The 27,281-nt window shown below is 52.1% G+C and overlaps 1 protein-coding gene across 1 annotated transcript in view; it reads left to right on the forward strand.

Annotated features, from left to right (window-relative positions):
• The window catches only part of PCSK6 (proprotein convertase subtilisin/kexin type 6), a 32,358-nt gene extending 5,077 nt beyond the window's left edge, over window positions 1-27,281 (forward strand). The window contains exons 2-21 of the mRNA XM_059482357.1: window positions 115-219; window positions 4,385-4,495; window positions 5,104-5,247; window positions 5,814-5,890; window positions 6,500-6,588; window positions 9,696-9,868; window positions 13,465-13,677; window positions 13,846-13,946; window positions 15,459-15,562; window positions 16,033-16,150; window positions 16,979-17,167; window positions 17,418-17,554; window positions 19,432-19,611; window positions 20,191-20,293; window positions 20,840-21,036; window positions 21,469-21,556; window positions 22,567-22,658; window positions 23,936-24,065; window positions 25,063-25,175; window positions 25,616-27,281. Coding sequence (XP_059338340.1) covers window positions 208-219; window positions 4,385-4,495; window positions 5,104-5,247; window positions 5,814-5,890; window positions 6,500-6,588; window positions 9,696-9,868; window positions 13,465-13,677; window positions 13,846-13,946; window positions 15,459-15,562; window positions 16,033-16,150; window positions 16,979-17,167; window positions 17,418-17,554; window positions 19,432-19,611; window positions 20,191-20,293; window positions 20,840-21,036; window positions 21,469-21,556; window positions 22,567-22,658; window positions 23,936-24,065; window positions 25,063-25,175; window positions 25,616-25,713 — 2,469 coding nt within the window. The 5' untranslated portion in view covers window positions 115-207 and the 3' untranslated portion in view covers window positions 25,714-27,281. The remainder of the gene's footprint in view (window positions 1-114; window positions 220-4,384; window positions 4,496-5,103; window positions 5,248-5,813; window positions 5,891-6,499; window positions 6,589-9,695; window positions 9,869-13,464; window positions 13,678-13,845; window positions 13,947-15,458; window positions 15,563-16,032; window positions 16,151-16,978; window positions 17,168-17,417; window positions 17,555-19,431; window positions 19,612-20,190; window positions 20,294-20,839; window positions 21,037-21,468; window positions 21,557-22,566; window positions 22,659-23,935; window positions 24,066-25,062; window positions 25,176-25,615) is intronic.

Consider the following 27,281-nt stretch of genomic DNA (forward strand, 5'->3'; position numbering starts at 1 on the left):
GATTTGGGGTGCAGGGCACGGCTGCACTGATGCTGCCAGTACAAAATGGGGGGGCAGCCACAGGAAAACAGACTTTAAAAAACAACAACCCAAACAACCTCTTTTTTTTTGCAGATTGGAAGCTTGGAAAACTACTACCACTTTCACCACAGCAAGACGTTTAAGCGCTCCACGCTGAGCAGCCGGGGGCCGCACAACTTCCTCCGCATGGACCCCAAGGTACGGGGCTGGGCACCCTGGTGTCCCCAGCTCCTGTGGGGTGGTGGGATGGGGGTCCTCACCTGTCCCTGGAGAAGGCTGTTGGCTTGATCTGGGTCAAGAGTGAGCTGAAGCATCTTGGGATGACATGTCACCCTTGAGCCACAGCCCTGCTCACACACGAGTGACTCATTGGGCACGGGCACGGAGAGCGGTGGTGAAAAATACGTAAAAGTGACTAAACACTAACATCTGCCTGAAAGCCGGCAGGAAGAAAAGGGGGAAAAGCTTTCCAGGACAGAAAGGCTGTTGCATGCTCAGGGTGTTGATCCAGTTGCCACAACACTTGCTGCCTCAATGGTTGCTATGTGTGAAATCCCTGGCAATAGCTCTGCATTGCTTCTTTCCTAGAGCAAGCATCCAAAGGGATTTTCAGTGCAGCTGAATTGACAAAAGTAATGGGGTGGGAGGGGAAGAAGGCAAGGAGGGACCTGGGCAAGCTGGGTTTGGGGTGGTGGGGAAGGGTTGGGGCTCCCCTGTGGCTGTCCTCCTCCCCCAGCTCCCCCTGAGCACTGCGAGGTGTGACTTGTGCAGAGCAGGGGAAGGGTTAATGGTGGGAAGGTTTTTTTTGGGAGAGGGGCACATAAAAGCAGAAAAAGCCATTCTGGTGAATGTAGCCCAAGCTGCTGGTGCCTGCAGCGATGTCTGGCCATCCTCTGGCCATCCTCGGGGTGCTCGGACACCCTTGGGATGCTCCTTCCCAAGACATCTCCACACCCGGTCCCATCCACATCTCCCCAGACACTCACAGCAGCCCTGCCCTCCCCAGGCTTTCTGCAGAGATTTGCTGTTCAATATTTGGACAAGGTCTGTAGCACATTTTTGAGGAGGAGGCGTTCGTTGGTTCGAGTGGCTGCTTTGCCAGCGGGGGAAACCTCGGCGAGGGGAGCCTGGTGCCCTGGAAGTGTGCTGGGCTTTAATTAAAGCTGCTCGCCCTCAGGGGGTGCACAGGCATCCCAGCAAACAGCAAATTCTCTGCATTTGAAATACCCCCATTTAAATGAGTCTGGTTATAATGCAAACTAAATCAATTGGCTTTTAGTCATATTAACCTTTACCTTACCTTGCTCTGTGGGCTCCAAGCTGGAGCAATTAACTCCTGTTCTCTTAATCCTTCCTTATCAATTCAAAACCTGTTGGCATGCCTTGCCTCTCCCCCTCTCCCATGCACATTTACAAATCGTTTAAGTGCTGCATTCAGATGGCACCAGCTTAGCATGCATGCAGGAAAACATCACCTCGAGGCACGAGGACAGGAGCTGGAATAGGGAGGATGGAAACAAATCTCGCAGAAATCCTGAGGAACCAGCCAATCCGGTTGTTTGCAGATGTTGGGTGGTTCATGCCTTCTGGGGGCTATTGTTTCCAGCGCTGTTGTTTGTTTGCTGTGGGGTTCGGTGGAGCTGGGCAGGAGGACCACGCCAAGCTCTCTACTCCCAGGAGAAGTCTGGGGAAGGGGAGACTCCAGGACACACAGGGAAGCAGCCAGGGTCCTGATCCTTGTGTGACCACGCTGCTGCTGAGCTGCCCTGCTGCCCCAAGAGACCCCTGAGCAGCTGGCTGCTCCTGGTGGGGCTGGTGTGAGCCAGGAGATGTGGCACGTGATGGAAAGGGAGCAAGGATGTGGCAAATCCAGTGATTTTGGGGATAGGTCATGGTGGTGAGAGCTGGGGAGGGACTGTGGGGTGCAGAGTGGGGTCACACCATGCTGTGCCACCCCTCTTGGGGCTCCACTTGCAGCTCTTACTGCCATAACTTCCCTTGCTCATTGGAATGCTCCTGTTGGTCCATGCAGTGCTTGAGCCTCCATCCTCACTGCTCCAGTCTCTTGATTCCCATCAGGGGATGCCACGGCCTTGGTCCCTGTGCCTCTGGCCATGCACCACAGCAAAATCAACCCCCTCGGAAATATTTGCTGTGCTTCATGGCAAATGTGTGCTGGAACCATCTTGATTATCCTGGACCTCCACTTTAACTCCTGCACAGCCACTGGGATCCCTGGAAGTGTTGAAGGCCAGGTTGGATGGAGCTTGAAGCAACCTGTCCTGGTGGAAGGTGTCCCTGCCCATGGCAGAAGATTTGGAGTGAGATGAGCTTTAAGGTCTCCCTCAACCCAAACCATTCTGTGATTCTGCAATAATTAGGGTTTGCAAGGGTAGAGCTGGGACCCTGGGCCTCAGGACTATAACAGTTTGGGCCATTTCTAGTACTAAAAAGCCTTTTCCCTCTTTATTTTACATTTTCAAGAAGCTTTTCCCCAGCCTGGATCATCAATGGAAGTTGATCTGAGTTTCATGAGCTGCAGGAGTTGTTGCAGGGATGCCCCAGACTCCTCCTGCTTGCCTATTTTCCCATGCCAGCCACACTGATTTATCAACTCTTCCTTGAAATCAATGTCCTTAAACTGCTGATTTGTCTGTGTCCACACACGATGGCTCCATTGACTCCTGGCTGGCAGCGCTGGGGTCGATCAGGAGCCTGCTTGAGATGAAGACATCCCTGTGAGGCAGCTCCTGGCAAAACCCCCCAAAATCCCACACCTTACCATCATTCCCGCATCCTGCAAAGCAGCAGGGAAAGGTGGTAGCTGTGGCTTGGGCAGCCAGACTCATGGAAATGCTGCCAGGGAGTGGTGCTTTAAGGAAAAAAGCCTGTTATTTGGGCCATAACCCCTATTTAATGTATTTTTATTTTTTTTTAGTTAGACCATGAAGTTATATTTTTGCTTCCAGTGTTTAAATCCATCACTGTGTAAGCAAAGTGGTGCACTCTCGGCAGCCAAGGCAGCGTGGAAAATCATTTTTCTATGAAATACATTTTTTTCCCCCTCTTTCAACAGTGTTTTTTTTCTTTATAATATATATGTGTTTAAAACCCAAGCTCTAGGCTGGAAGCTGTCGGGTTTCTGACATCCACCTCCATCTGAGGCACAAAGCAATAAACTGTGCAGGAACTCAGTTCAGCTGACAGTTTTACATAAATGAGCTCAACAAAAGTTGCACTTTGTATTTTTTATTCCTTTTGTTACAAAACCTTAGTCACAACAATAGAGACATCGCCATGAGTAGCTCCCAAAAGACCCAGAGCCATCAGGAAGAAAGTGTCCAGCAAGGAGGGATGTGCCACACAGCCCTCACAGCTCATTGGCCGGTGCCTCCTTTCTCCCCCAGCATGAACATCTGTAAAGATTTGGTCCATAATTACTTTTATAACCTTTTTTCACTAAACTTGTGCTTCACCTCCATGCAGAAGGCAGGAAAGCCCTTTGTGTGGCAATAAAGGGTCTGGTTAATGTTTGATAGGGATGGGATGGGGCTGCTTCCAAAGCAGCACCTTAGGCAGCTCCCACCACAGCGCCGTGGGCAAACACCAGCATTTCCCAATCATGGCCTTTTCCAGATCATTTCCCGTTTGATCTCCCTGCGTGTCATGCCCCGCTGCAATGCAAACAAATGTCAGAGTGGTCAGCTCCAAGGCCACCTCACACGCAGCCACTGCCAAAAATACTTGTGTGGAGCTGGCCACGTCCCCTGAGATCTGTCACAGCCGTGTGTGGCCATCACATATTTTTGGGAAATGCGTGTTGTGCTTGGGTAAAGCCCACAGTTTTTGTATTTTATCAGGAGGAAGGAGCTCGAAGGATGAGGAGCCAGGTGGAACAGCCTCAGGGCTGAGCTGCTGCCTCCCAGTCAGCAGGAAGGATCAGCCCAAAATCTAAGCCAAGCACCTGAGTCTTGTCCAAAACTTTGGCTAAACACTGAAATATGTGGTGTGTCTCCAGCGGGGCTCCAGCGCGTGCTTCTGTGCTGCGCTGAGCGGGGGCTCAGGCACGCGCTCCCAGCCGCCGTTACTTGTGCTCCAGGGCTCCGCTGCTCCAGCAGGGGAATCTGCTCTGGCTTAGACAGCTCAACGAGCTGAGCTCACCCTGTCTATCTGTCCATCCATCCCGTCTCCTTCCAAATGGAGCTGCTGTCTCCACGGCAGCTTTGCTAACGGAGATGGGGGTATGCCAGAGCATGGGGTTCAGGCTGAGGCCGGCACTGCTTCTGCATCCCACATCCCAGTTCGGTGGGCAATGCCAGGCTCAGTGCCCATGGGTGGTGCTGACCCAGGTCTCTGCTTGCAGGTGGACTGGCTGCAGCAGCAGGAGGTGAAGAGGAGGGTGAAGAGGCAGGCCCGAGGGGAGCCACATGCCCTGCCCTTCAACGACCCGGTGTGGCCCAACATGTGGTACCTGGTGGGTGTCTCCCTGTCACTGCTTTATGGGGGGTCATTTATTTCTAAGCAAATGCATCATCAATCTTTGCTCAGCCCAGCCAGTAATGAAATAATAGCATCAAATGTGCTTGGCAGCAGGATTTAAAAATTGTGAATTAATACACCTGAGAGTCTGGTTTGAAGTGTTTCACCCTTGTTAGCAGCCCCTCTTCATGGTCTGCACAGCAAAGGCTTGGGAGCAGCACTGCTGTATTTTACCCATCCCAGAGCTGCAGCCATCTATTTGTAATATAATTTTTCTCCTGCCTGCTTCATCGATCTGTATTTGACAGGGAAATTCATTGAAAATTAAGGGCGGAAAGGAAGTGAGCACTTCAAAACCCAGGAGCCCATAGTACTTGAAATGGAAGAGGAAAAGAATAATGGGGAGATAGCATTGCCTGGATTAACTGCTGCAGGATGGGTTTGATCTGTGGAGTAAAGTTATAACAAATCTGCAAGTTATATGGCAGGGGGTGGGTTGTAAATATATTTTCTGGTTGATTAAATGGGCTCCCAGCCTGGCTGTTTGCTTAGATGGGCTGGGATGGGGTTGCAGCCCTTTTGCAGCTGTGCTTGTCCCCACAGCACTGCGGTGATAAAAACAGTCGGTGCAGGTCAGAGATGAACATCCTGGCAGCCTGGCAGAGGGGCTACACGGGCAAGAACGTGGTGGTCACCATCCTGGATGACGGCATAGAGAGGAACCACCCCGACCTCCTGCAGAACTACGTGAGCTGGGGGATGGACGGGATGGACTGGGGCTGATCCTCACCATGAATTGATTCATGGAGAATTTCAGACTGTAAACACAGCTGAAGGCTGTGCATTGGCATATTTAGAGGAAAAGGTTTGGTTTTGGTTTTTTTTTTTTTTTTTTAAAAAAAAAGCTTGAGATGTTTTTAAGAAGGAAATGAGGTTTTTAGATAAAGAGGATTGGGGGAACTCCCTTTGCAGCTGCCTGGGAAGCAGCCTCCTCCCTCTGCTTACCAGGGCAGAGCCAAAAACCTGCATGAATCCATTCAGCCCAGCTCAAACCCCACATGGCCAGAATGGGAGGGAGGGGGGTGCTGAACCCAGCAGGATTTGGGGTTCAGAGGAGCAGTTCCTGAGGTAGCAGGATATTTCCCCTGGGAAACACACAGGACTGCAGCCTAAAACTATTTATTCTGAGCAAACAGAAACTAAAGGGAAAATGCAATTTTCTGCTCTGCTTGCCTGCACTGGCCATCACTGCAGCTACTGGCCACCACAAGCACCTAGTAAGTTGAATTTAATGGTGAATCTAATATTTTCAGGACCCTCTTGCAAGCTATGATGTTAATGGGAATGACCACGACCCCACTCCACGCTATGATGCCAGCAATGAGAACAAGTATGTGGTGATAATTGTAATGCAGCAAGGGGTCTGGGGGTGTTCCTGAGGCTGGGTGTCCCCTATGGGGCCTTCCAGGCCCCTTTCCTCACTCCCAGTGCTGAGGAGGAGTCTGTGTTAAGGACTTTGCACTAAGTCCTTGTATTTGATGCAAATTCAGCTGGTGCCAACCACACCAATTGCTAATGAATCCTCCAGCCACCCAATACAGCACCAGGGGGTTCCCTGCCCTGTCTGGAGATTGAACCATGTGAGTCAGGATGGGTGGCTGAGATGGCAAAGCCTGGATGCATTTTTTTGGGCTTCAGATAAAGTGGGATGGTTACAGGTGGAAAGGAAACAGGAATGCAAAGAGCAGCCTGCATAGAGGTGCAAGATGCAAAGAGGAAGTTGCATCAAGGTGCAAAATGCAAACAGCAAATTGGATTTAGGTGCAAAATGCAAACAGCAAATTGCTTTCAGCATTAGTTTCCTCCACCCGCTTGGTGTGGGTTTTGGGTAAGGGCAGTTTCTCGCTCCGCTCCAGCCTTGGGGCTGGTGTTGGGTGCTGTGTGGGGCGGCTGGGGGATGCTTGGCCATGGCCAGAGCTGATGGGGTTTGTCCTTGCAGGCACGGCACTCGCTGCGCGGGCGAGGTGGCGGCGGCGGCCAACAACTCCTACTGCATCGTGGGCATCGCCTACAACGCCCGCATCGGAGGTGAGGCTGCACCTGCACGGCTCCCCTGCCCCTCACCACCCCCTGAGGGACCACAGCCACCCTGGTCACACCAACAGGCTCCTGGGGGAGAGGTGGGGTGCTGCTCCCCCATCTCCTCTGTGGCGCCTTGGCTGCAGGGAGCCCCAGGGGTGCTGGGGAAGAGGATGGGTGCTATGGCATGCAGGGGACTCTGGCTCCATGGATTTAGGGTGGAAACTTCCTGCCTGGGCTGCATCCTTGCTGTGAGGGTGCATGTGGATTGAGGATGTGGTGTTTTCACCCCAAAAGTCCACAACTGCTCTTGTGGGCTCTGTCCTTTGGGGTGGCTGTGTTTGCTGTGGTCAGTGGTGCTGGCTGAGGTTCAGAGCTGATGTCACTCGTTTGTGGGGTCAAGGGATGCTGAGGAGCTGCTCAGAGCAGAGGGCCTGGGGAGAGCCCCAAATATACCCTTAGGGGGAAAAAAACACCAAGAAGGTGGGGAGGTCAGAGATGCACGTACAGGGAATTTTCTGCACAGCCCCTCAAATAATGTGTGGAAAGCAAATGGAAATCCAATCACCAAATTGCATCCTAGTGTTAATCAGCATTGCTGAGTTCATTTGCATTAGCTGAGCTGGTTTGAGCTGGGGTAGTTCTGGCCAACACAGCCAACACTGGGGACATGAGGGTCTTAGCAGGGGTGAGAGTGTGGTGTCCCACCTTACATGGCTGGTGAAACAGTGTAGGGGACAAATCCCTAGGGATGAGTTCTTTCAGCCTTCAGACCCATCCCTGGCATGGTTGGAACAGGAGAGGGGCTTTTCCTGCAGCCCCTCCTACCACCCCAGTGCTGGGAGAAGTGACTGTCAGCAGCAGGGACCCAAGTGCCCAGTGGTGGATTTGGGGTTTAATTCCTTCTTTTGGCTTATTCATCCTGGCTGTGCAGGAAACAGATTTTGTTAGAGTTGTGTCTGCATGGGAGCAGTGTCCACAGGGATCTTGCTCTTGGCCAAGAACCTTCTGTGTTGTCTGTGCTGGGAAAATCTCCAGAGGGAAGAAATAACCCCAGGGAGGGTGAAGAGTGGACTGGTAGGGCTGTAAGGGCTATGGCACATCATCCCATCCCATCTCCTGTGCCCCCTACATGTGTGATGGCTTGTTGCTTCTTAGAGGCTTCTTGCCTCTAAAAACCCATCTCCAAGCACACTGCAAGCAGCAGCAGAGCAAGGCAAAGCTCATGGTGGGATTTATTGGATCCTGCAGGATCAGGCCATTCCCTTCATGCTCCTTTCTCTACAGCAGCTGTGGAGACGAGAGTTCCTTGTTGACTTTATGACGACCTCTGGGTCTCATTTTAATTTGCTCCCTTTAACGAGTGCCTTGCCTCAGGGGTGTGCTGGGGAGGTGTTGAGTGAGACAAGACACCTGGCAGAGGGCTGGGGGCCGGGGGCTTCCCACAATGTGAGCAGGCAAAGGGGAAAAATAGAGTCTGAGCCATATCAAGTTTGGGATCATGGAGGAAAATACGCTATAGCTGCAGCGAGAGTGATTTTAGATGGATTACACAAATAAAGCAGCGATTAATGAGCACTACTTGTTGGGGAAGCCTATTTGTCTCACTCGGAGAGCTCCCATCTAATTTTACTGGCTGCTCTTCAGTGCTCTTGCATTGCTTTTCATATGCCCTGGGCAAAACACATCACTGCTCAAGGAAAGGGCTCCTGCCATTCCTCCTCCTCTTCCCTCTCCTCCAACCCTTGCTTTGGAGGTCGGTGCTGCTCCCTGTGTGACACAAACCTCATTTATTTTGCAGCACCCACCCCTGCTCCCTCCTGCTCCCCATTATTTTACCAGAGAGCCCCTCATTGTGGGTGGCTGTCTCTGGGCAGACTTTCGGTTGGCTTTGGGTTGACTTTAGGCTGATTTTGGGCTTGTTGATGAGAACAGCCACGCACAGCAAGCACAAACCTCATCCCTCAGCTGGCTTTCCTTGCCGTGTGCAGCTCAGACACTGGGCTTGGCTCTTTGCCCCTTCTCCTTGTGTTTTCTTGTTGACAAAGAGGAATTTTTTGGGAACAGCTCTGCTCCCTGATTTTACATTTCTAAGCTTGGTTTTGGCTGGTTGAGGACAGCGTCAGAAGGAGATATTTGAGTTGACTGGTGTCCAGAGCACAGCTGCAGCTGGAATGACATCTGCCTGCATTTGTTTGCTTTAAGACAAAATACATGTGGAAGGGGAAATGCGTTTTCATAAACCAGACTCTCCCTGGCTGACAAAATACGATGCTGAAATTTTCAGCATTGCTTTTCCTGCAAGGGCTGTTTCTGGGCAGCCTGCTGGGGTGCCTGGCATCCTCTACCTGCTGTATTGAGAGGAAATCCAGCAGGGAAAGGGTGATGGAGGGCAGAGGGGTTTGTGCTCTCATATTGCAGCAGTCAGAGGCTGGGGATGTGCAGCAATCCCCCAGCCCATCCCATCCCAGCATGGCTGGTGGGCTCTGCTGTGAGCATCCTAGCTGTACCTGCTGGCATTCCCAGCTGAAAGTGAGAGTTATCCCAGATGGCATTGTTGTCCCACCTGTTGGGGTCCTGGTTCTGATTTTGGACATACAAACCACAACCTGGGTTTTTTCCTGGGGCTTTTCCCTCTCCAGGGAACTGCTGGCATCAGTTGGGCAGTGATGGGGTTTGTGAACAGTCATAGTCATCCTCAGTCGAGGGGAGAAACTTCATCCCACCAATGTGCCTGAAGATGGGGGAGGCATGAGTTCAGGAAACACCAAAATCTTCCAGGTGGAGAAATGTGCTGGCTAAGGAATCATAAGGGGAGAAAGGGGGATTTTGTCACTGGAGAGTGCAGTACCACTACCACCACCCATTCCCCACTGGAGGAGGGGAAGTGAATTTTAACACCCCCTTGTCCATCCCTTGCCATGAAGCCAGCAACACAGAGAAGTTTCCCCGTAGCTCCCCAGCCTCCTGCTGCCAGGCTTGTTGGCATGCGGGGCCACGGGCTGAAGCTATTCCAGGCGCGGTTTCCGCCGCCGTTAACAAAGCCCTTTGATTGCAATCCTCACGCTGTCATCCACGCCATGAAGCCCTAATGTCTGATGTTTTTGTGCTTTTAGGCATTCGTATGTTAGATGGAGATGTAACAGATGTTGTTGAAGCGAAGTCGCTTGGCATCAGACCCGATTACATTGACATTTACAGCGCGAGCTGGGGGCCAGATGATGATGGGAAGACAGTTGATGGACCTGGTCTATTGGCCAAACAGGCTTTTGAGCAAGGCATTAAAAAGGTGTGGATCCCACAGCGCCCAGACGCGCTCGCCCTCCTCCTCCTGTCCCGGGGTCTGGTGTGGGGATGGGCAGCTCGGCCCCCGAGGCGATGCCAGCACTAGGGCTGGGGGCGCCAATCATCTCTGATTTTTCCTGGTTGTCCCCTAAGAGCTCCGGTGGATTTGGCGGCCGAGGGTGGTGACGGCGGGAGGTGCCCGTGGTGGTGGGACCCCTCGGCACGGCCCCGGCAGAGCAGGGAGGCCCCAGGTTGTGCAAAGCTCTGCCGGGATGAGAAACCCAAAGCGGTTCTTGGGGGGGTAACTTTGCACCCCAAAATGTCCCCCTGGATGCTGGTGTGGATGGAAACAGCAGTATCCCAATCCCCAGTATGTCCAACCATCTCCTCCATGCTCTTTGGATTCCTGGTATCCTTTCCCAGGGGCCTCTGTCACATTAAGCATTTCTCTGGTTTTCCCCCCAGAACAAGCGGCTGTGTCATGGCTGGGGTGGGACATGGGTGTTGCCACAGGGTCTGACAATGGATTGTTGTCCTTGTTTGGCCAACATCACATATGATTGACAGCTGTCAATCCTTGCTGGGGATGCCCTGGCCCCTTCCTGTGCCCCTTCCCTTTTTGGGTACTTTTAAAAAATGCCCAATATTGGCTAAAGCATTGGGAACAAGGCCTTTTGGCAGCTTGGTGGGCGCTGTGGGTAAGTGTCGCAGTGGCTCAGGGCTCCACAGTGGCTGTTCCCTGGGTGCTCCAGAGAATCTGGGGGTGGGATTCCATTGCCAGCAGCCCTGGGTCAGGCTGTGAAGCCCCCACTTCAACCTCTGCCACCACTCCTCCCTCTGCTGCCTCTTCCCGCAGCGTGCCGGGCGTTGGGGCGGCCTCTTATCTAAAAATAGGGTGGAGTGCTTTTCCCACTGTTTACTTGATTTCCTGCTGGGGCGGTGAGCCTGCCGAGGAATCCATTGAAGTGCCGGGCAGCTCACGCCGTGTAAATACGGGGAACAAGCTGCTTTTTAGACCTTATTTTTCCACGCAGGAGCAAACGGGCAGCAGCAGGGTACTCGCCTAGCACAGCCCCACTGTCTCAGGATGCTTGTTTTTGCCTCCCAGGGGACACCCCAGTCCCACCACTGCCACCCCGTGTTTGCAGCACCCACTATCCCACATGCACAACTCGTAATTGCCAACTCCATCTCCTTAAATAACAAGGAAAGCTGCAAGCAGATAGTAAACTGCCACCTTTAGCCCAAGCAAACAGCTGTAACCAAGTTATAAATCCTTAAAATTGAGTTTTTAATGGAAACATTAAAATAACCTTTATCTATTAGCGATAGGACTGCACTGGGGTAATTTATCATCTTGTTTCTTGTTCCTCCAGCCACACTTTATTAGTTCCCAAGCTAACGAGGGAATATTTATCCTGGTCATTCATGGAGTGCTGTTGGGCAAACACCCAGGCCCTGCAGAGCTGCGGAAGCAGGAGATGCTGTGCATCTCACAGCCAACCCATGAGCTGCTGGGGTGAGCTGGATCAGCCCCAGCTTGGCCAGGGAGGGATTCCCTGTTTTAAGTGATGCCCAGATTCAGGTTTTATAGCAGCCAGGAGCCCCTCACTGGCATTGCATTGTCTTAGAAGGATGGCAAATTAAGAAGCTGGAAGTTTGGGGTCTGCTTACAGAAATCTTGATAGTTCCTTGTTTGAGAGCAAAGGGAAAGAATGGATTTTTCCAATCTGAAGGAGCTGCAATTGTGGTGAGCTCTTGCTCACCAGGAAATGCTGTCAGGTGTTAGCTGTGTGTGCATTGTTGTTGTGTCATTCATGTGCCTGTTCATGTCCTCAGGTGACTGTGCTGTCTCCAAACCCACTTTCCCCCAGTGCAGCCCTGCCTGGGCATCAGGGGATGTGGGTTTGGAGCAGGTCTGAGCCTTTCTTGGGTCCCATGGGTGCGACACTCGGGTGAGGGATGAAAGGGAGGTCTGGGCTTCCAGTCTCCTGATCCCAACCAAAGTCATTGCTCCATCTCCAGATGCTTGGCCAATTGTGTCAGGTTTTATTCCTCTGATTAGTGATTTGGGAAGGCTTGTGTTGCATGCAGTGGGACCCATCCTTGGAGGTGTTTTGACTTTGGTGTGGGTGAGCTGGACAGTTGCTGTCTGCGTCGAGTGTGTGGGCTGGGATGATGCCTCCTTGCAGATCCAGGAAACCCTGGAAAGTGGGATGGGAGATGCCAGCAGCAGGCTTGGTGGGCTGGCAAGCTGGGTCAAGCTCTCTGTGACGTGGAGCAGGGCAGTAATTCCCTTGGCAATTGTACTTTTTCTTGCAGAGCTCCAGACAGCTCTATTAATCTTTGCTAGGGAAATACCCACCCAGTTTTGCTGGGAGGCAGCCCAGATAATGAAAACTTTCATAAAGTAAGGAAAGAGCCTGACTTAGACTGTCTATCCAGAGGCAGGGTCAGCTCAGAAAACCTCTGCCCCAGGAGGGGGGCGAGACAGGTAATAAACCTTCCCGCTCCCCCCGGCGCCTAAAGCCCACAATAAATCCCGGTGAATTCCTCCAGAGCAAAGCTGCTTTATTATTATTATTATTGTTGTTGTTATTATTATTTTTTGTGGAGGAAGCTGCCGCAGAGCAGTGGGAGGGAGGTAAACAGCAGATCTGCCCAGGCGAGCACTGAGATCTCTCCGTGGCAGGAGCAGCCGTGGGGAGGACGGGGCTGCTGCGCTGCTCCCGCGCCTGCCAAGCCCGGCAGCTCCATCCTCCCCGGAGAGCTCTGCCTCACGGGGCACGGAAGAGAACCAGCCACTTCATTTCCTGCCCCTAACCCTTTTGGCTCACCAAAAATCCTCCTTTTTAGGATGTTCACCTTGCTGTGAACCCCCGCAGGGCTGGGCTGTTCCTGGGTGTCCTGGCAGTGGTTGGATGGAGGAGTGAATGGGGCTCATTCCTGGGGTGTTGGCTTCTTTAGGGGCCCCTTGTTGGCATCACAGCTGCTGCTGCCAGGTGGGATTTTCCCCTGGCTCTAGGGAGGTCTGGGCAGCAGGCACATCCCTCCCACTCCCCAATTCCCAATGGGGTCACAGCTGTACCCTGTGGGGATGGCTCCATCAGAGGTTCCAGCCAAGTGACGGCAGGGAGAGAAAAGGGTGGGAGTTAACAAATAGAAGACAAGCAAAAGAAACTTTTAAGGATAGGCTGGGAGAAGGATTCTGGTGGTTTGAGTGGTTCATGAGTGGCTTTGTGGGCATGGGAGATTTGGGGTTTTGGGGTTCTCTGCCAATTCCTCCTGCAGGGCCATCCCTAAAAGCACCCATGCTGTGGTCCAGGGACTTTGAATACCCAAGATGTTTTGACCCATGGAAAATGCCAAAATCCTGTTTCTGGATTTTGAGGAGTCACTGCCTGTAAACTGGGACTGACTGAGCCGAGAGGCACATTGTGGGGACTGATACAGGGGGCTGAATGTTGGGCAGGGTGGGACCCATCCTTCCACCCTAACCAAACACCCAAAAACCAGACTTACCCCTCTTCCCCACGCTGACATCACCCCTCATCCTGGGCAAACACCTCCTCTAACCCCCCACGCTCTCTGTGCCCGCAGGGTCGCCGGGGACTGGGGTCCATTTTCGTCTGGGCGTCGGGGAACGGCGGCAGAGAGGGCGACTACTGCTCCTGTGACGGCTACACCAACAGCATCTACACCATCTCCATCAGCAGCACCACTGAGAATGGCTACAAGCCCTGGTACCTGGAGGAATGTGCCTCCACCCTCGCCACCACCTACAGCAGCGGCGCGTTTTATGAGCGGAAAATTGTGAGTTTTACCCCAACCCCCAGTGGGGCAGCATCCTGCAGTGGGTTTTGCTCTGCTTTTTGCTCAGGGATGTCATTATGTCCCTGGTAGATGGGTGAAAGGGTGGAGGTTTGCTGGGGCAGTGCCCGTGCTGGGAGCATTTTGGGGGCTGCAGCTCCTCTCTCTCAGGTGACCACGGATCTCCGGCACCGCTGCACCGACGGCCACACCGGCACCTCCGTGTCCGCCCCCATGGTCGCCGGCATCATCGCCTTGGCCTTGGAGGCAAAGTAAGTGTAACCTGGCCAGGAGAAATGTTCCCACATTTAGCACCTGCTGAGCAAAACCTGAAAGAAACAAGGTGGTTTTGTTTCCTGTACAGTGACCAAAATGACAGAGTTGTTTTAAATTGCTCCTTGCTGGCAGTGTTGTTGTTTGGAATCTAATCTTCCCACAGGTGTTTTATTGATCTAATTCTTCATGTGTTGCCATGTGTTGCAAAGTTTGGGGTGGATGACATCAGTCAAGCTTTTCAGTAGGTGCACTGAAACTGCTGACAGCTAGCTCCAACGGGAGTTTTATAAATACTTTCCAGGAAAAAAAAAGTCAGAAAACATCACAGATATTGGGAAATGTCGGCAGAAGTGATGGTTTTCAGCAAGTGTTGCATTTCTGCGGGAAAAAGACTGCTTTTTCATAATGTCAAAAACTCACAGAACTTAATTTTCAGTAACACACCCCTGGTTCAAACTAGCTGCTCTTTTCCTCTTGTCCCCATCCCAATCCCCTCCTGGTTCCATCATGGTCCTCCAGCCCAGGAAGAGCCCTTGGGCATCCCTGTGTTGCTTCATGGAGTGTCTTCTCATGAGCTTATTATTATTTTTATGGAGTGGAAATAAAATAAAGGCTGGGAATAAGAATAAGCCTCAGGGCAGTGCCGCACTCTCATCCAGGGATGGTGATTGTGGCTCCATTCCTCCTTGTCTGGTTTATATCCCAACACCCAGGTCGGGTGAGAGCATTTCCGGAGATGCAGTTTTCATTACAAATATATTAAAAGCTTTAGATGTAATTTTTGAATAGTTTAGCTGAGGCATAAACCGCAACATTAACTACCAGAGCTTGGTGCTCAGGCATTCCATTATGACAAGAGAGAATAAATTGAATTTCTTTCTTTAAATGTTGCTCGAGAGCAATATAAATCCCAGCTCGAGAAGCTGAACAACTGACTGTAAGTAAAGCGAGGAAAATTCTCCAGCAATATCCCTGAGCTGGGGTCATGAGGGGGCTCAGAAGCCCAGAGCACTCAATGTCCAGCACTCTGAACACACAAACCCCGCCTGGGGAGGTAGAGGCGATTTGGGTTTAATTTTTCTGTTTAATGAACAACCCAGGTTTTATTTCCAGCAATTTTTTGCTGTTATTTCTCTAAAGGGAAGGTTTGCTCAGCATTGTGTATCAGTGAGATGCTGAGCCCACTATCCTGCCTCAGCTTTTCTCCCTGTCTCCTTCAAAAAAATTGAGAAAACCTTCCTTATTTGCTTCATTTCTACCCTAGAGCCTGAGAGCTAAACAGCCTTATCCAGGAGTAAATCCTGCAATTCTCATGGGCATGTGGCATCCCTTCCTGGGGCACACCACTCTGCTCGGGCTCCGCAAGTGGTCATCATTTAAATCATAATTTCTTGCTTTTTTTTTTCAAGCAGGAAAGAGCAAAGGGGGTGGCTGGTGTGTTTTTGTTATTTTTTAACTCAGTGGGGTACCTGCTGCTGCTGCACCCCATGAGCCACGTGTCATTGCAGCCCCCTGCTCACCTGGAGGGATGTCCAGCACCTGCTGGTCAAAACCTCGCGGCCGGGGCACCTGCGAGCGCCCGACTGGAAAACCAACGGAGCAGGGCATAAAGGTGAGAGGCCGTGGGGATGGCAGGGCAAGAACAGCCAGCCAAGGGAAAAGAAAGCTCTCCTGAGCTTCACTTATGGGGACAGTTCACTGTGGGTGGCCACTATTGGGTTCATTCCTACCTTCAGGCTGCTAAGTGGAGGGAGGAAAGGGCAGTAATCCATGGGGTGAGATGCTTGGAACTCTTGCTTGGTGGAGATTTGGAAAACTTGTTTGCTGGAGACTATCTTGAGCTGCAGAGTTTCTTGCTACTTTCCTTGGGCTGCTCCCAGCAATGGGTTTTCCATGGTGTCTGTGTGGATTTGGGGTGTAACTTGGCCAGGGTGATGAGCTCCATATGCTGAAACACCTCATATCCCAGTGGGGTCAACTCCACACCTTCCCCACAGTTGGAGGATGCTCCACCATCACTGAGGAGGAGCTCCTGACCCCTGCTAGGCAGGCTGAGGGTTTCTGAGTCTTCTCTCTTTCCAGTTAGCCATCTATATGGCTTTGGGCTGGTGGATGCTGACGCTATTGTGGTGGAAGCCAAGAAGTGGAGGATGGTTCCTCCCCAGCACGTCTGCGTGGGAAGCCTGGACAGGGTGCCCAAGTGAGTGTTGTGGGGTCTGTGCATGGCTTGGTGAAGTGCAGGTCCCATTAGGGCTCTCCAGGGCCAGCTTTGATAGTGGGTGGGGTTTTTTTCTCTTTTGCAAGATTTTGCTTCCTAGATGAGTGATCAGCAGGGAATTTTTGAGGGTTGACAGTGAGAGACCAAACCCACCTTGCCTGCTGGGTGTGTCCTGTGTGAGCAGTGATGTGTTGGTCTCTCCATCCTTACACTGAACACTTTATCTTGATGGAAGACACCAAAAACCGGTGATTTGTTGCAAAAATTACCAAATTTCCGGTGTCTTAGTTCTCTTTGAGTTTGACTTCAGGCTCATTCCAGCTCAGGTTCACATCTCATCCTTGGTAGGTCAGTCCCTCCTAGGTGAAGAGTGGGATCAGGGATCTGACCAAGTGACTCCTCATTTACCAATGCCTGGCTGTACAGCAAGAGAGCTGTTAATCAGAAAAGTCTTTTAGAGACTTGCATATGCAAAACAGGAATGAGTGCAGAGCCAAGTGTGTTCATGAAGCTATTTATCTGATACAGACACTAATTACAGCCCAAAGTGGAGTGCTGCACTCATAATTATAATAAAGCAGCGCCCTTGCAGCCCATAAGGCATAGATCTTCGAAGCACTTCAAACTCGTCTGGTTACCATCCAGCAATTCAGCAAATTCCCCTGCTAGGACACTGGGAATTGCCGTGGCAGATAAGATAATTTTTGCTGTGAAGCAGCAGGAGACCAGGGTCTGATCTAGCAGGCTGTCCATGCCAGGGAGCCAGGGGCACTCTGTCCCCATCCTGACGCCATTCCCTGTCCCTGGCAGGTACATCCGAGCCGAGCACGTGCTGCGGGCCAGCACCCTGAGCAGCGCCTGCGCCGAGCAGCGCGACCATCACGTGCTGTACCTGGAGCACGTCGTGGTGCGGCTCAGCATCGCCCACCCGCGCCGCGGGGACCTCCAGATCAGCCTCATCTCCCCGGCTGGGACACGGTCACAGCTCCTCGCCAGGAGGTGAGGGCAGCCCGAGCCAGGGTGTCTGGGCTGGGCAGCATCCTCCTTTAGGGGGGTGCTGTAAGTTTTCTTGGGTTTCGGGGGGAAGGTGGGAAGCATGCGCAGGTTTCAGCTGCAGGGGAGCTTTGTGCAAGGTGTGTGCATGCAGGGATCCCTAAAATCCTCAATTTGGGATTTCAACCCATCTCCCTTTTCTGAAAAATACAACATCCAAAGTCACATTTCTTGGTGTGTGGCATTACCGTTGCAGGGTGTTTGACCATTCCAATGAAGGCTTCAAGGGCTGGGAGTTCATGACCGTGCACTGCTGGGGGGAGCGGGCGGCGGGGGAGTGGACCCTGGAGATCCACGACACGCCATCCCAAGTGCGCAACCCCGCCGTGCAAGGTAAGGATCCCCCAGTGCCCACCAGCTCTCAAATCCCTTTCCTGGCTGCTTCATTCGGCTGTAAATTTTACTGTGAGTTTCATGGTCTCCAGCAAAACCGTATTGCCCAGATTTTAAAAAATGGGAAGGAAACGTTAGCTCTGAACGCAGGAGGCTGCCGGTCTGGCTGAGCTGGAAGCTGGTTTCCTCACAGCAGCAGCAGCAGTAGCAGTAAACTGGCTGCACCCGAGAGCCAGGTTTCCAAAATTAAACTGTAATGAGTCAAAACGAGGAAACCCAAGAGCTGTAATTGTTGTTTGTTTGTTTTGCTTCGCTGCTGGGACATCTGGCATGTGGGTTGGTTGTGCAACGGCGCAAGGGGACCATGCCCCTCGGGCTGCAGATGGATGGACATCCTCCCTGGGCTGCCACCACGCTGGTGGGGGGTGGCTGGGCTCAGCCTGGCCCCCTGCATGTCCCCAGCCCTGCCGTGTCCCCCTGCTCCCTGACCCCTTCCCAGCACAGGAGCCGTGTGGGCAGGATCCGGCCCCGCCTCGCTGGCTGGGGGCAGCGGGATGTGAAGCATCCTGCCTGGGGCTGGCGTGTGCTGTGGGGGTGTTAAACCCACACAATCATTGATAGGAAGCCAGGAGAATATTAAAAATTTCTCCCACGCTACTTTCTGGCGGGAGATGCATGTGGGGGTGCATTGCACTGAAAGTGTTTCTGTTTGCTGCCTTCACCCCAAATCTTTTGAACTTGGAGAGCAGCAGCAAAGCGCCCACAGAGCTGCTTTTGTCCTGGTATTTACAGTTTGTGGCTGGTGTTTCTGAGCCCCCCACGGGCATCAGGGTTTGGCAAAACAAAATGAAAACGAGTGCATTAAGTCATCCCCTCAAAAAGTCTGCACTGGGTTTGAAGTAGAGAGGGCACAGCAAGAGGAAAAAGAGGAAAGATGCTCCCAGCTCATAGCAGAAATTAGTATTAAATGTTAATTTAATACCACTAAATTGGTTAATTTAATATAAATTAAATACTAAGAGTGTCATGTCGCTGGTACTGCTGCACCCCCACACCAGCCCTGTGCAGCCTGGGCTTTCCTCACATAGGATATTTTAGATTTAAAGCAAACTCAATTCTTTTGGCAAAGGCACTTCCCCAGCTGATGCTGCCGGAGCTCAGCCCTTTGCAGGCTCCACACCAGCACTGCTTGGTGCAGCAGGTGTGTCCTCTCTCCCTTTGGGAGAGCCAAGGGATTTGGGTATTGCAAATTTTAAGCCCTTCCTGGAAACACAGGGATTAGGAGTTAAAGCCGAGCACACTGCAGGCATGAAGTGACTCGCATTGATGGGGAATTGGAAGAAAAACAGCGTTGGAAAGAAGCAGCAGCATTTTTGGACTCTCTCCCCAAAGCCATGTGGCTTGTGAAGGGTCTTGGTGTGGTGTAAGGCCTTGGGGGGTCTCACCAGGTGCACTACAGTGTTTTGGGGAATGCCAAGCTCAGACTTCTGTTGTGTCAGGCAAAGAGAGGGCTGGAGCAACAGCAGCAAGAAATAATCCAATGTGTGCCGGGTGGCTTTTGTCAGACAGAAATAATCCTCTATTGTGGAGCTTTTAAAATTACCGGTTCTCTCCAGTGTTGGACTCGGAGACTGTGGTGATGCTGCAGTTCCTCAGATGAGTTATGGAATTAAAAATCCTTTGTAAGTGGCTTAAACAGCTGCATTTGTGTGGGCTGGAAGCTCAGGGGCTGATGAACATTTCTGGGTATTCACTGTTTGCTTCTGCATTTCTGTGCCAGCAGTGACACCCTGATGGTCCAGTCCATCCTCCTGCTTCCCTCAAAACCCGGTCCCCCAGACAGGGAGGAGATGGGTGATGTTGTGTCTGCCCCACAGGGAAGCTGAAGGAGTGGAGCCTCATCTTCTACGGGACAGGCGAGCACCCTTACACTGCCCTGAGTGGGCCGCAGGCCCGGGGCAGGTCACTGGAAGTGCCAACGTCGGAGATGGAGCCGTCCAGAGCCGCCTTCCTGCAGAGCCAGGTGGAGGTGGCGGAGGAGGAGGAGGAGTACGCGGGTAAGCCCTGCCTGAGCTGCCACCTTGTTCCCCCCAGAGTGCCCTGGAAAATGAAAACCCTGGTAAAAACTGGGGGAGCCACGAGGCCTGATCCTGCCTGGGGCTGAGGCGGGCTGGGAGGAGCAGGGCCTGTGGCCAGCGCGGGGCAGCAGCATGGTGAAATTAGAAGGTAGGAAAATGCCCCGTCCCAGCCACAAATTGGTGGTGCAGCTGTCTGAGGGGTAAAAAAAGCTCCTCTGCCCACCTTCCCTCCTCCAGCACAGGCAGGGGCGGGTGTCTCTGCTGCTCCCTGAGGAGCAGGTCCCTCTTTCAAAGCTGCTCCTGCACCAGTGCTCAGCCAGAGGATGGCTGGGTGGGATTCTTTCTGTGAAGGATGAGCTGCAGGAAAGACAAGCACCCAAAGCCATGCAGCTCCATAGCATTAAATTTAAAATATAGTATATATAGAATATAAAATAACACAGGGGAAGGGTTCAGGTGTCCTTCAGTCCAGGGAGGGTGTACTCACTGCATCCTGGCAGTGGTGCCTGGAGGGTGCTCAGCTTCTTCCATACTGAGAGCTGGTCTCTGCCTCCTCAGGTCCATGCCACCCTGAGTGTGGTGACCAGGGCTGCGATGGCCCCAACGCTGACCAGTGCTTGAACTGCATCCACTACAGCCTGGGCAGTGTGAAAACTGGCAGGTGAGTGATGGTGGGGTGTCCCCACGGGGTCCCCAAGGTGACAGCAGCACCTTGCCTCAGGTCTCACAGCTTAGTGTGGGTGATAGATGTTTGCACAGAGAAAGAAGTGTATGAGAAATTAAATGGGTGGAGGAAGTGTGAGGATCCCTGTCCTGAATTAGGGTACAGTGGGTTAGAGGACATGGATCTGGAGAGTCCTGGAGGATCTTGACCACATAATAATGTTGGGGAAGAAGCTTTGGCTTCACTGACTGGGATCACCCACACCCAAGGGACAGCCAACTGAGCTGTCAGGAACTGGGGCTTCCACTGGGACAGCACAGTGAAACTTTACCTAGAGCTGGGACAAGAGATTCCGCATCTCTGTATTAGGGCTGTGACTTCCAAGACACTGTAAATCACAACAACAAGAAGTAAACGAGCTCCAATTGCTGCCCAGGCTGGGCAACACCCCAGACACTGCGGGTGAGGGGACAGGGGCTGTGCCTGAGGCGGGAGGTGACCGGTGCTGGCACCAAAGCCCTGTGCCACCGGTTCCCTCCCCAGGATGTGTGTGAGCTCGTGCCCCGCTGGGTTCTTCGGTGACAACGGCGCCCGGAGGTGCCGGCGGTGCCACAAGGGCTGCGAGCGCTGCGTCGGGAGGGGACCCAGCCAGTGCACGGCCTGCAAGAGGAACCTCTACCACCACCCCGAGATGGGCACCTGCGTGCTGCTCTGTCCTCCCGGGTTCTACGCCGAGGAACGTAAGGATGTTTATCATTGCAAGTTGCAGCATGAGGATGTGCTGGGGTTGCTTCTATTTTAAGCGCTTTGGGTGGAGAACACACCTTGATTCTTGAGTATTGGCTTTGAATTTCCCTCTTGACACACTTTGCATGGTGGAGGGAGGAGGGAAACCTCTGGGTGTTCAGAGAGTGATGCAAAGAGGTGCTCAACTTGAAACTCTTAATTAGAAGACTGTAATTAATGATCCTGGCTGCTTGCAAAGCATATTTCTTTTTAGCAAGTGGTGACAGATAAGGTCACCTGCAATAGCAGGGATCTGCTGGGGAGGGATGTGCCTTTCCACCCTGGGGAGCTGCTGCTGGGGTGCACTGGGGCTTTGCAGCTCCGGCTGCTGCGTGCAAATCACCGTCCGGATTTTATTCTCTCTGCTTTGCTTTGTTTTTTGAAAGGTCAGAAACGCTGTCTGAAATGTCATCAAAGCTGTAAAAAATGTGTCGGCGAAGCAGATAAATGTACTGCATGCAAAGAGGGATTCAGGTAAAACACCAGCATGGGAGGAGTTCATACCTGCAGCACTCATACCTGTGCTTTAAATTTGGGAAAACCGATGGGAAATTAGAGAGTGAATTAAGTTCAAGACCAGAGATCCTGCTTCCATGGCACTGCAGCTGTGGTGCAGTGTGCTGGAGGTCTGGGAATTTAAAGGGGGTGATTAGTGTCTCTTTCTTAGCTGAAAACCGTGATTTAAATTTAATTTCATTTTCTCCAGCTCTTTCCAGGGTGGTGGGTAAGAGCTGTGTAGAGCTGGTACCAGCCTGAGCTGCTTCAGGCAGGCTGAGAATGCTCCCTGCAAATGCAGGCAGGGCAGCCCTGACCCTGAGAGGGGCACTGGGTGCCACTGCTGCTGGCCCAATGGCATCTGTGGGACACAGAGCCCCGTGTCACCACTAGGGAGAGGCTGTTTTCCATCCCCAGTTGCTCATGGAAGTACAATCCCGTGGCAGTCTGCAGTGTTCAGGCACTGCAAGTGAGCCAGAGCTATGGAGTAGCAGTGGGGCTCACTCAGACAAAGAAATTCCTGCTGCCAAAATATTATCTACTCCCTCAGAAAAGCACAAGTGGAGGCACTTGTCAGACATAATCCACACGGTGCTTGTTTTTTATTGTCCAATATCCTTTTAAGCTGGGACTTCAAATCATCCCTGCCACGGCGAAGCAGCACCGGCCCAGGCACGGTGCTGAACCAATTTCCTTTTATTCCAGGGAGCCTCACTGGTGCAAAAGGTCTTCAGGAGAGCCTGGCTGGCTGCCCATGGGAAAAAAATAATTTTATTTCCTCCTGGATACTTAATTAAGGAACCAGCAGCTGTCCCTTTGGTCCAGGCAGGATTTTAATTTCTCCTAAAACGCTGGCTGGGTTTCCAACACCTCCAGTGCTGCAGGCTGAGGATGCCATAGGACACTGGGGGATGAGGGGTGGGAATGGGCTGTGCTGAGTCCCCATATCCTGTAGTTTTGGGTGCAAATGTTCTCTGCTTTCCTGGCAGCCTGGCAGGGGAGAGCTGTGTGCCAGAGTGCCAGCCTGCCATGTACCTCAGCCGGGAGCCCTGGCGGTGTGAGACCTGCCCTGCCAGCACAGGTACGCCCTAGGCCCCACAGCATCCCTCCTTGGTCCCACAGCATCCCTCCTTGGCCCCACAGCATCCCGTGCAAAGCCCCAAACCCCACTGCATCAGGTGCCAATCCCCACTGTACCACCCCGAGCCGAGGCAGAGCGTGCTTGAGGGAAAGCAGTCCCAAGTCTCCAGCATGTCCTGTGAGGTATATGTTCATGCTGGAAAGGTTTTAGGGGAGTTTTTACATTTTTATTAGAGCCATTTTTTATTTCTCGATCTCCCCGAAGCCAGGTGCTTCAGTTTAATAAGGTTGTGGGGGAGGCTGTAAAACCCTCTCGGAATGATGGAAGGTGGCTTTGCAGCAGATAAAAATGTCAGGCAGCTGAGGTGTGTTATCCTGTGTTATCCCATGTTATCCCAGCTGCCCCACGGTGCTGGGCTGGCTGCTCCTGGCCTCCCCCAGCTGCCTCAAATTGCTCAGCATTCCCTTTAAATCCTGCCTTTCTTGCTTCCTGCAAGTCCAATTATTTTCCATTGTTAATGTTTGCATCTGCCCTCGAAATCATCATAGATCTGATGATAATATGATCTCTAGACAATCCATGTTCAGTGGCATGAACCTCTTCTATCATACATGGGCAATTGCCTTAGTCTAAATCCAAAATATTTATTGATCTTGTTGGCAAGGCTAGAAGGGAATGGGCTCTTAATCCCTGAAGAAAATTATTTCCCTTCTAATTCTTATTCCAGTCAGTGTGAAGGTACTCCACCACAATTATTTTTCCAGCCTTTTCTTTCCTCCTTTTCCTGCATAACCATTTCTCAAGCTTGGTGCGTGGAAGCCCTTTAATGATACCACCTCCATCACTGAGCTTTGCTGTCCAGCCACAACACACAGCATCAGAGTGGGGCCCTCTGCTTTCCCAGCTCCTCTCTGGAGCACTTTCCCCCTCCAATTCCTCCTTGGCCCAGTTCAGCATCTTCTTTTCCACCCTGGGGAAATGCAAATCGGTGCATGCTTGGGATGGCCTAGAGGGGATTTTGATGTGCTCTTTGTCACCAAGCCCTGGTAGGCAGCTTTTGGCTCTGCAGAGAGACAGACACTGGATCCTGGATGTGTTTTTTGGGGTGGAAACTGAGTTTTTTGGGGTGGGAGCCAAGCACATGCGCGGGACCCTGTGGCACGACAAGCATCTCGTTCATGAGCAAGACAAAGCCAAGCTGGTGTCCCCATCACATGTGGGGCTGTTTGCACTGTCTCCAAACCCACCCAGGTTTTCCCTTTACCCTGTCCCCACAGGGCCAGGTGAGGAGGACTGCACCCCCTGCACCCCCGAGGGCCCTGCACCCCACTGGCGCTGTGTCCCTGCCTGCCGTGAGGGTTTCTACCCCGCCGACAGCCACGGGCTGCCCAACAAAGTCTGCAAGAGGTACAGAACCATCAGAGCAAAGCCAGGGCTGGTGGGGAGCACTGCCAGCCTCGACAGGATCATGCTGGAAACAGCTCACAGCTTGATGGAAATTCAAACAGGGCTGAGGGAGCCAGGGCAGCTGTGGGGCTGGACCCCACACGCCCCTGCCCTGTGGATTTCAGAGCGGTGGAGCTGCACGCTCCCTGCCAGAGCCAGCCAAGGTGTCTTGGGGCTATGGTGGAAGGGGCTCAACCTCAGCCCCAGGCTCTCTGGAGGAGGTGTGGGAGGAACTGCAATGTTTAGATAAATATTCCAGCTTTCAATTAAAGCTGCTCCGTTGGCCCCGTGGCCAGGCTGGAGGAGTGTTCCCCACTCCCTGCCCGGCACGGGGCTGTGTGCGGGAGACACGGAGATGCCGGGAGGCAACAATTTGCTCCCACTCTCTCCGGAGCTCTGAGCTTTAAGTGGGGAGTGGGAGTGGATTCAGCCTCATGAAAGCAAACATGAAAGGCAAGGATTAAAGATGACTTGGGAACACACAACGCTATCCCTGCCTGCTGGGGTTTCACTCACCTGCACTGTTTCTTCATCCGGGAGGAACAAGGGACCAGCATCCCTTCCCAGAGATTTCAGACACAGTCTCCACAAGCCACTGTCCCCAGGCAGGAAGCACAGTGCTGAGCTTTTTACTCTCAGCAAATGGATGGGAGCAGCACAAGTTCCCTTTGCAGCTCTTTTTCTAGCTGGGATGGCAGGGACATGAGGTGCATGTCCCACTGCATCTTCCCAGAAGGCAAGAGCTTTTGGGGTGTCATTAGCTGTCACTGGGCATTGAGCTGGCCTCACCAAACTCAGGGCTTCAATAACATTTCAGCCTTCAAATTTGCCATTCTCTACATCCTCTGGTTTGGTCTGGCTGTCACAGTGCCAGCAGATGCCTTTTGGCTGACAGCCCACTCAGGGTGGCCTGACCTGTTGGTGCTGGCTCAGGCCACAGCAAGGTCTCTGTCCCCAGGTGTGATGACCACTGCTCAGCCTGTGAGGGCTCCAGTGGAAACTGCCTCAGGTGTAAGGAAGGTTACAGCCTCCTCGGTGGCTCCTGTGTGACAAATGAAACCTGTACCAATGGTAAGTGGCAGAGCTGCTGACACTGTAGCGCTCTCCTGGTAGCAAAAATGGGAGGTTTTGGGGGATTCCCTTCACCATTTACAGCTAAAAGTGCTGGAGCTCCTGGGCTTGCTGGGGCATGGCTGCAATGGGCTGGGCTCCGGCTGTGGGGGGCAGGTGGCTCACCTGGCATTGCTTCTGGATATCTGCCTGTTGCTCAAACACATCCAAGCACTTGTATTTCGTTATAGTTTAGTCTTGGGGCTAATTCTCCCACTCACTGCAAAGCTCCTTTATTCCTTCATTAAAACCATGTGAAAGATGCCCTTAAAAAGCGACTTCTTTTCAATTCTGTCTCCCCCAACATTGGCACAGTTGCTGTGCCTGTTACATGCAGTGTTTGTTTATTTAAAATGTTAATCCGCTCTCATTTTCTCTTGTTCCTCACCCCGGCCTCCCAGCTGACAAGACTTTCTGTGAGATGGTGAAATCAAACAAGCTCTGTGAAAAGAAGCTGTTTGTGCAGTTCTGCTGTCAGACGTGTCTTATGGCCGGGTAAAGTTCAGCGGCTGCATCCATCCAGGACTTCCACTGACTGCCAGCCCAGTTTTGCCAAATGTTTAGGACAGAAGTTTATTTTTTCAGCTTTGGGAGAGTTTACATGGTGCTGTCAAGCATTCGCTCGTAAGTTTGATAGCTTTAATATCACTGTTGGCGCGTTTCTATAGCAATATGTTAAGCAGAGATTGGAGCGTACCCTGAGTGATCAAGGCCTGGAAGCAGCAGACAAGTGGTGATATTAACACTCTCAAACACTCCTGGTGAGCAGGGACCAATGCATGATCCATGTACACACACTTGGTTCTTCGCAGGAACCCTACTGATCCGCCCGCCCCGAGCAGCCGGCGGAGCCCTCGCCAGAGGGAGGCAGGACTTCACACACCTGCGAGGACAGAGCCGCTCCTGGCTCGTTTCTGGTGCCCTCTCGTGCCAGGTGCAGCTGATGTAACCCTGCAGTGCCAGCGCCGTGCTCTGTACATAGATAAACGATGAACCAGGTGGCTCTGGAGCGGGGCCACGGCCCACTCCGGCTCTCCTGTTCGGATTCCGTCGCTCACCACTTCCCTCTGGCCGTGGCAATAACTGGAGATTTGAGGACCAAAGCCAGAGCTGCCCCTTGTGGCTCTGCAGGTGTGCCAGCCCAGCAGGGCTCTGCCCTGCAGGTGACTGCAGCCAGGCAAAACCCGTGTGTGTGCCTACAAGGAGTCGTAGGGTTTTGGGGGGTTTGTCCACACGGACCAGCCTTACCACAAAATGTATTTCCCTCCTGGAACTGCTTGTACATTGCTGATCAAGTCAGTTCTGGAACAAGGTAAATCCTTCCTCTAAACGAGATGTTGTCCCAATTAAACTTTCTTGGCATTTTGCGTCACGATCCTCCCCCTGTTTCGCTGGGTACACCCCTCTCTCTCAGACAAAATCCTCCTGTTCATGGCAGTGATTTTTCTTGGGCATCTATTTCCCAAATGATACATTCCAGGGATCCAGCCAGGAAACTTAATTCTACAAAACCCTTCCCCAAAACAAACCTTTTCATGCTCTCTCTTAATAGTAAGTTGTGGTGTTTATATAATTGTGTTTAAAATATCCTTGGCTATGTTGTTTTACAGATTTTTAAAAAATAACTTATACAATCCTTGTTTTTTTTCTCTGTGGACTATTTTTTATATGGGAGTGGGGTATCTTTTTGTGTCTTATTCCTTCTCCTTTTCTCCTCTTTGACCCTGCAAAGCCACTCTTTGCACCAGACACATGTAAACACTCTTTCCTACGCTGCATGTTCTGATTTTCATTGTTAATAGTTTTAATGAGTTAAACCTTTCTCCAGTGAACTTCCCAGTATGAATTGTCACTAGTTCCACAGGGAGCTGGGATAATCCCTGCTTGGTTTCGGCTGCAACGACACCTGCCCTGCCTGGGCTTGCCCACAAGAGCTCACCTCAGCCAGGTGAGGAGGGGAAAGCCACACTGTCTCCAGCCCTCACCTGCCTGGACCAAATCCAAGGAAAGATGGAGCTTTGGTGAACTGATCTTTAAGTTAATAAACTATTGATCTCTCCTGACAAA

The sequence above is a fragment of the Ammospiza nelsoni genome, chromosome 14 (assembly GCF_027579445.1).
Source record: "Ammospiza nelsoni isolate bAmmNel1 chromosome 14, bAmmNel1.pri, whole genome shotgun sequence".
Lineage (NCBI taxonomy): Eukaryota > Metazoa > Chordata > Aves > Passeriformes > Passerellidae > Ammospiza > Ammospiza nelsoni.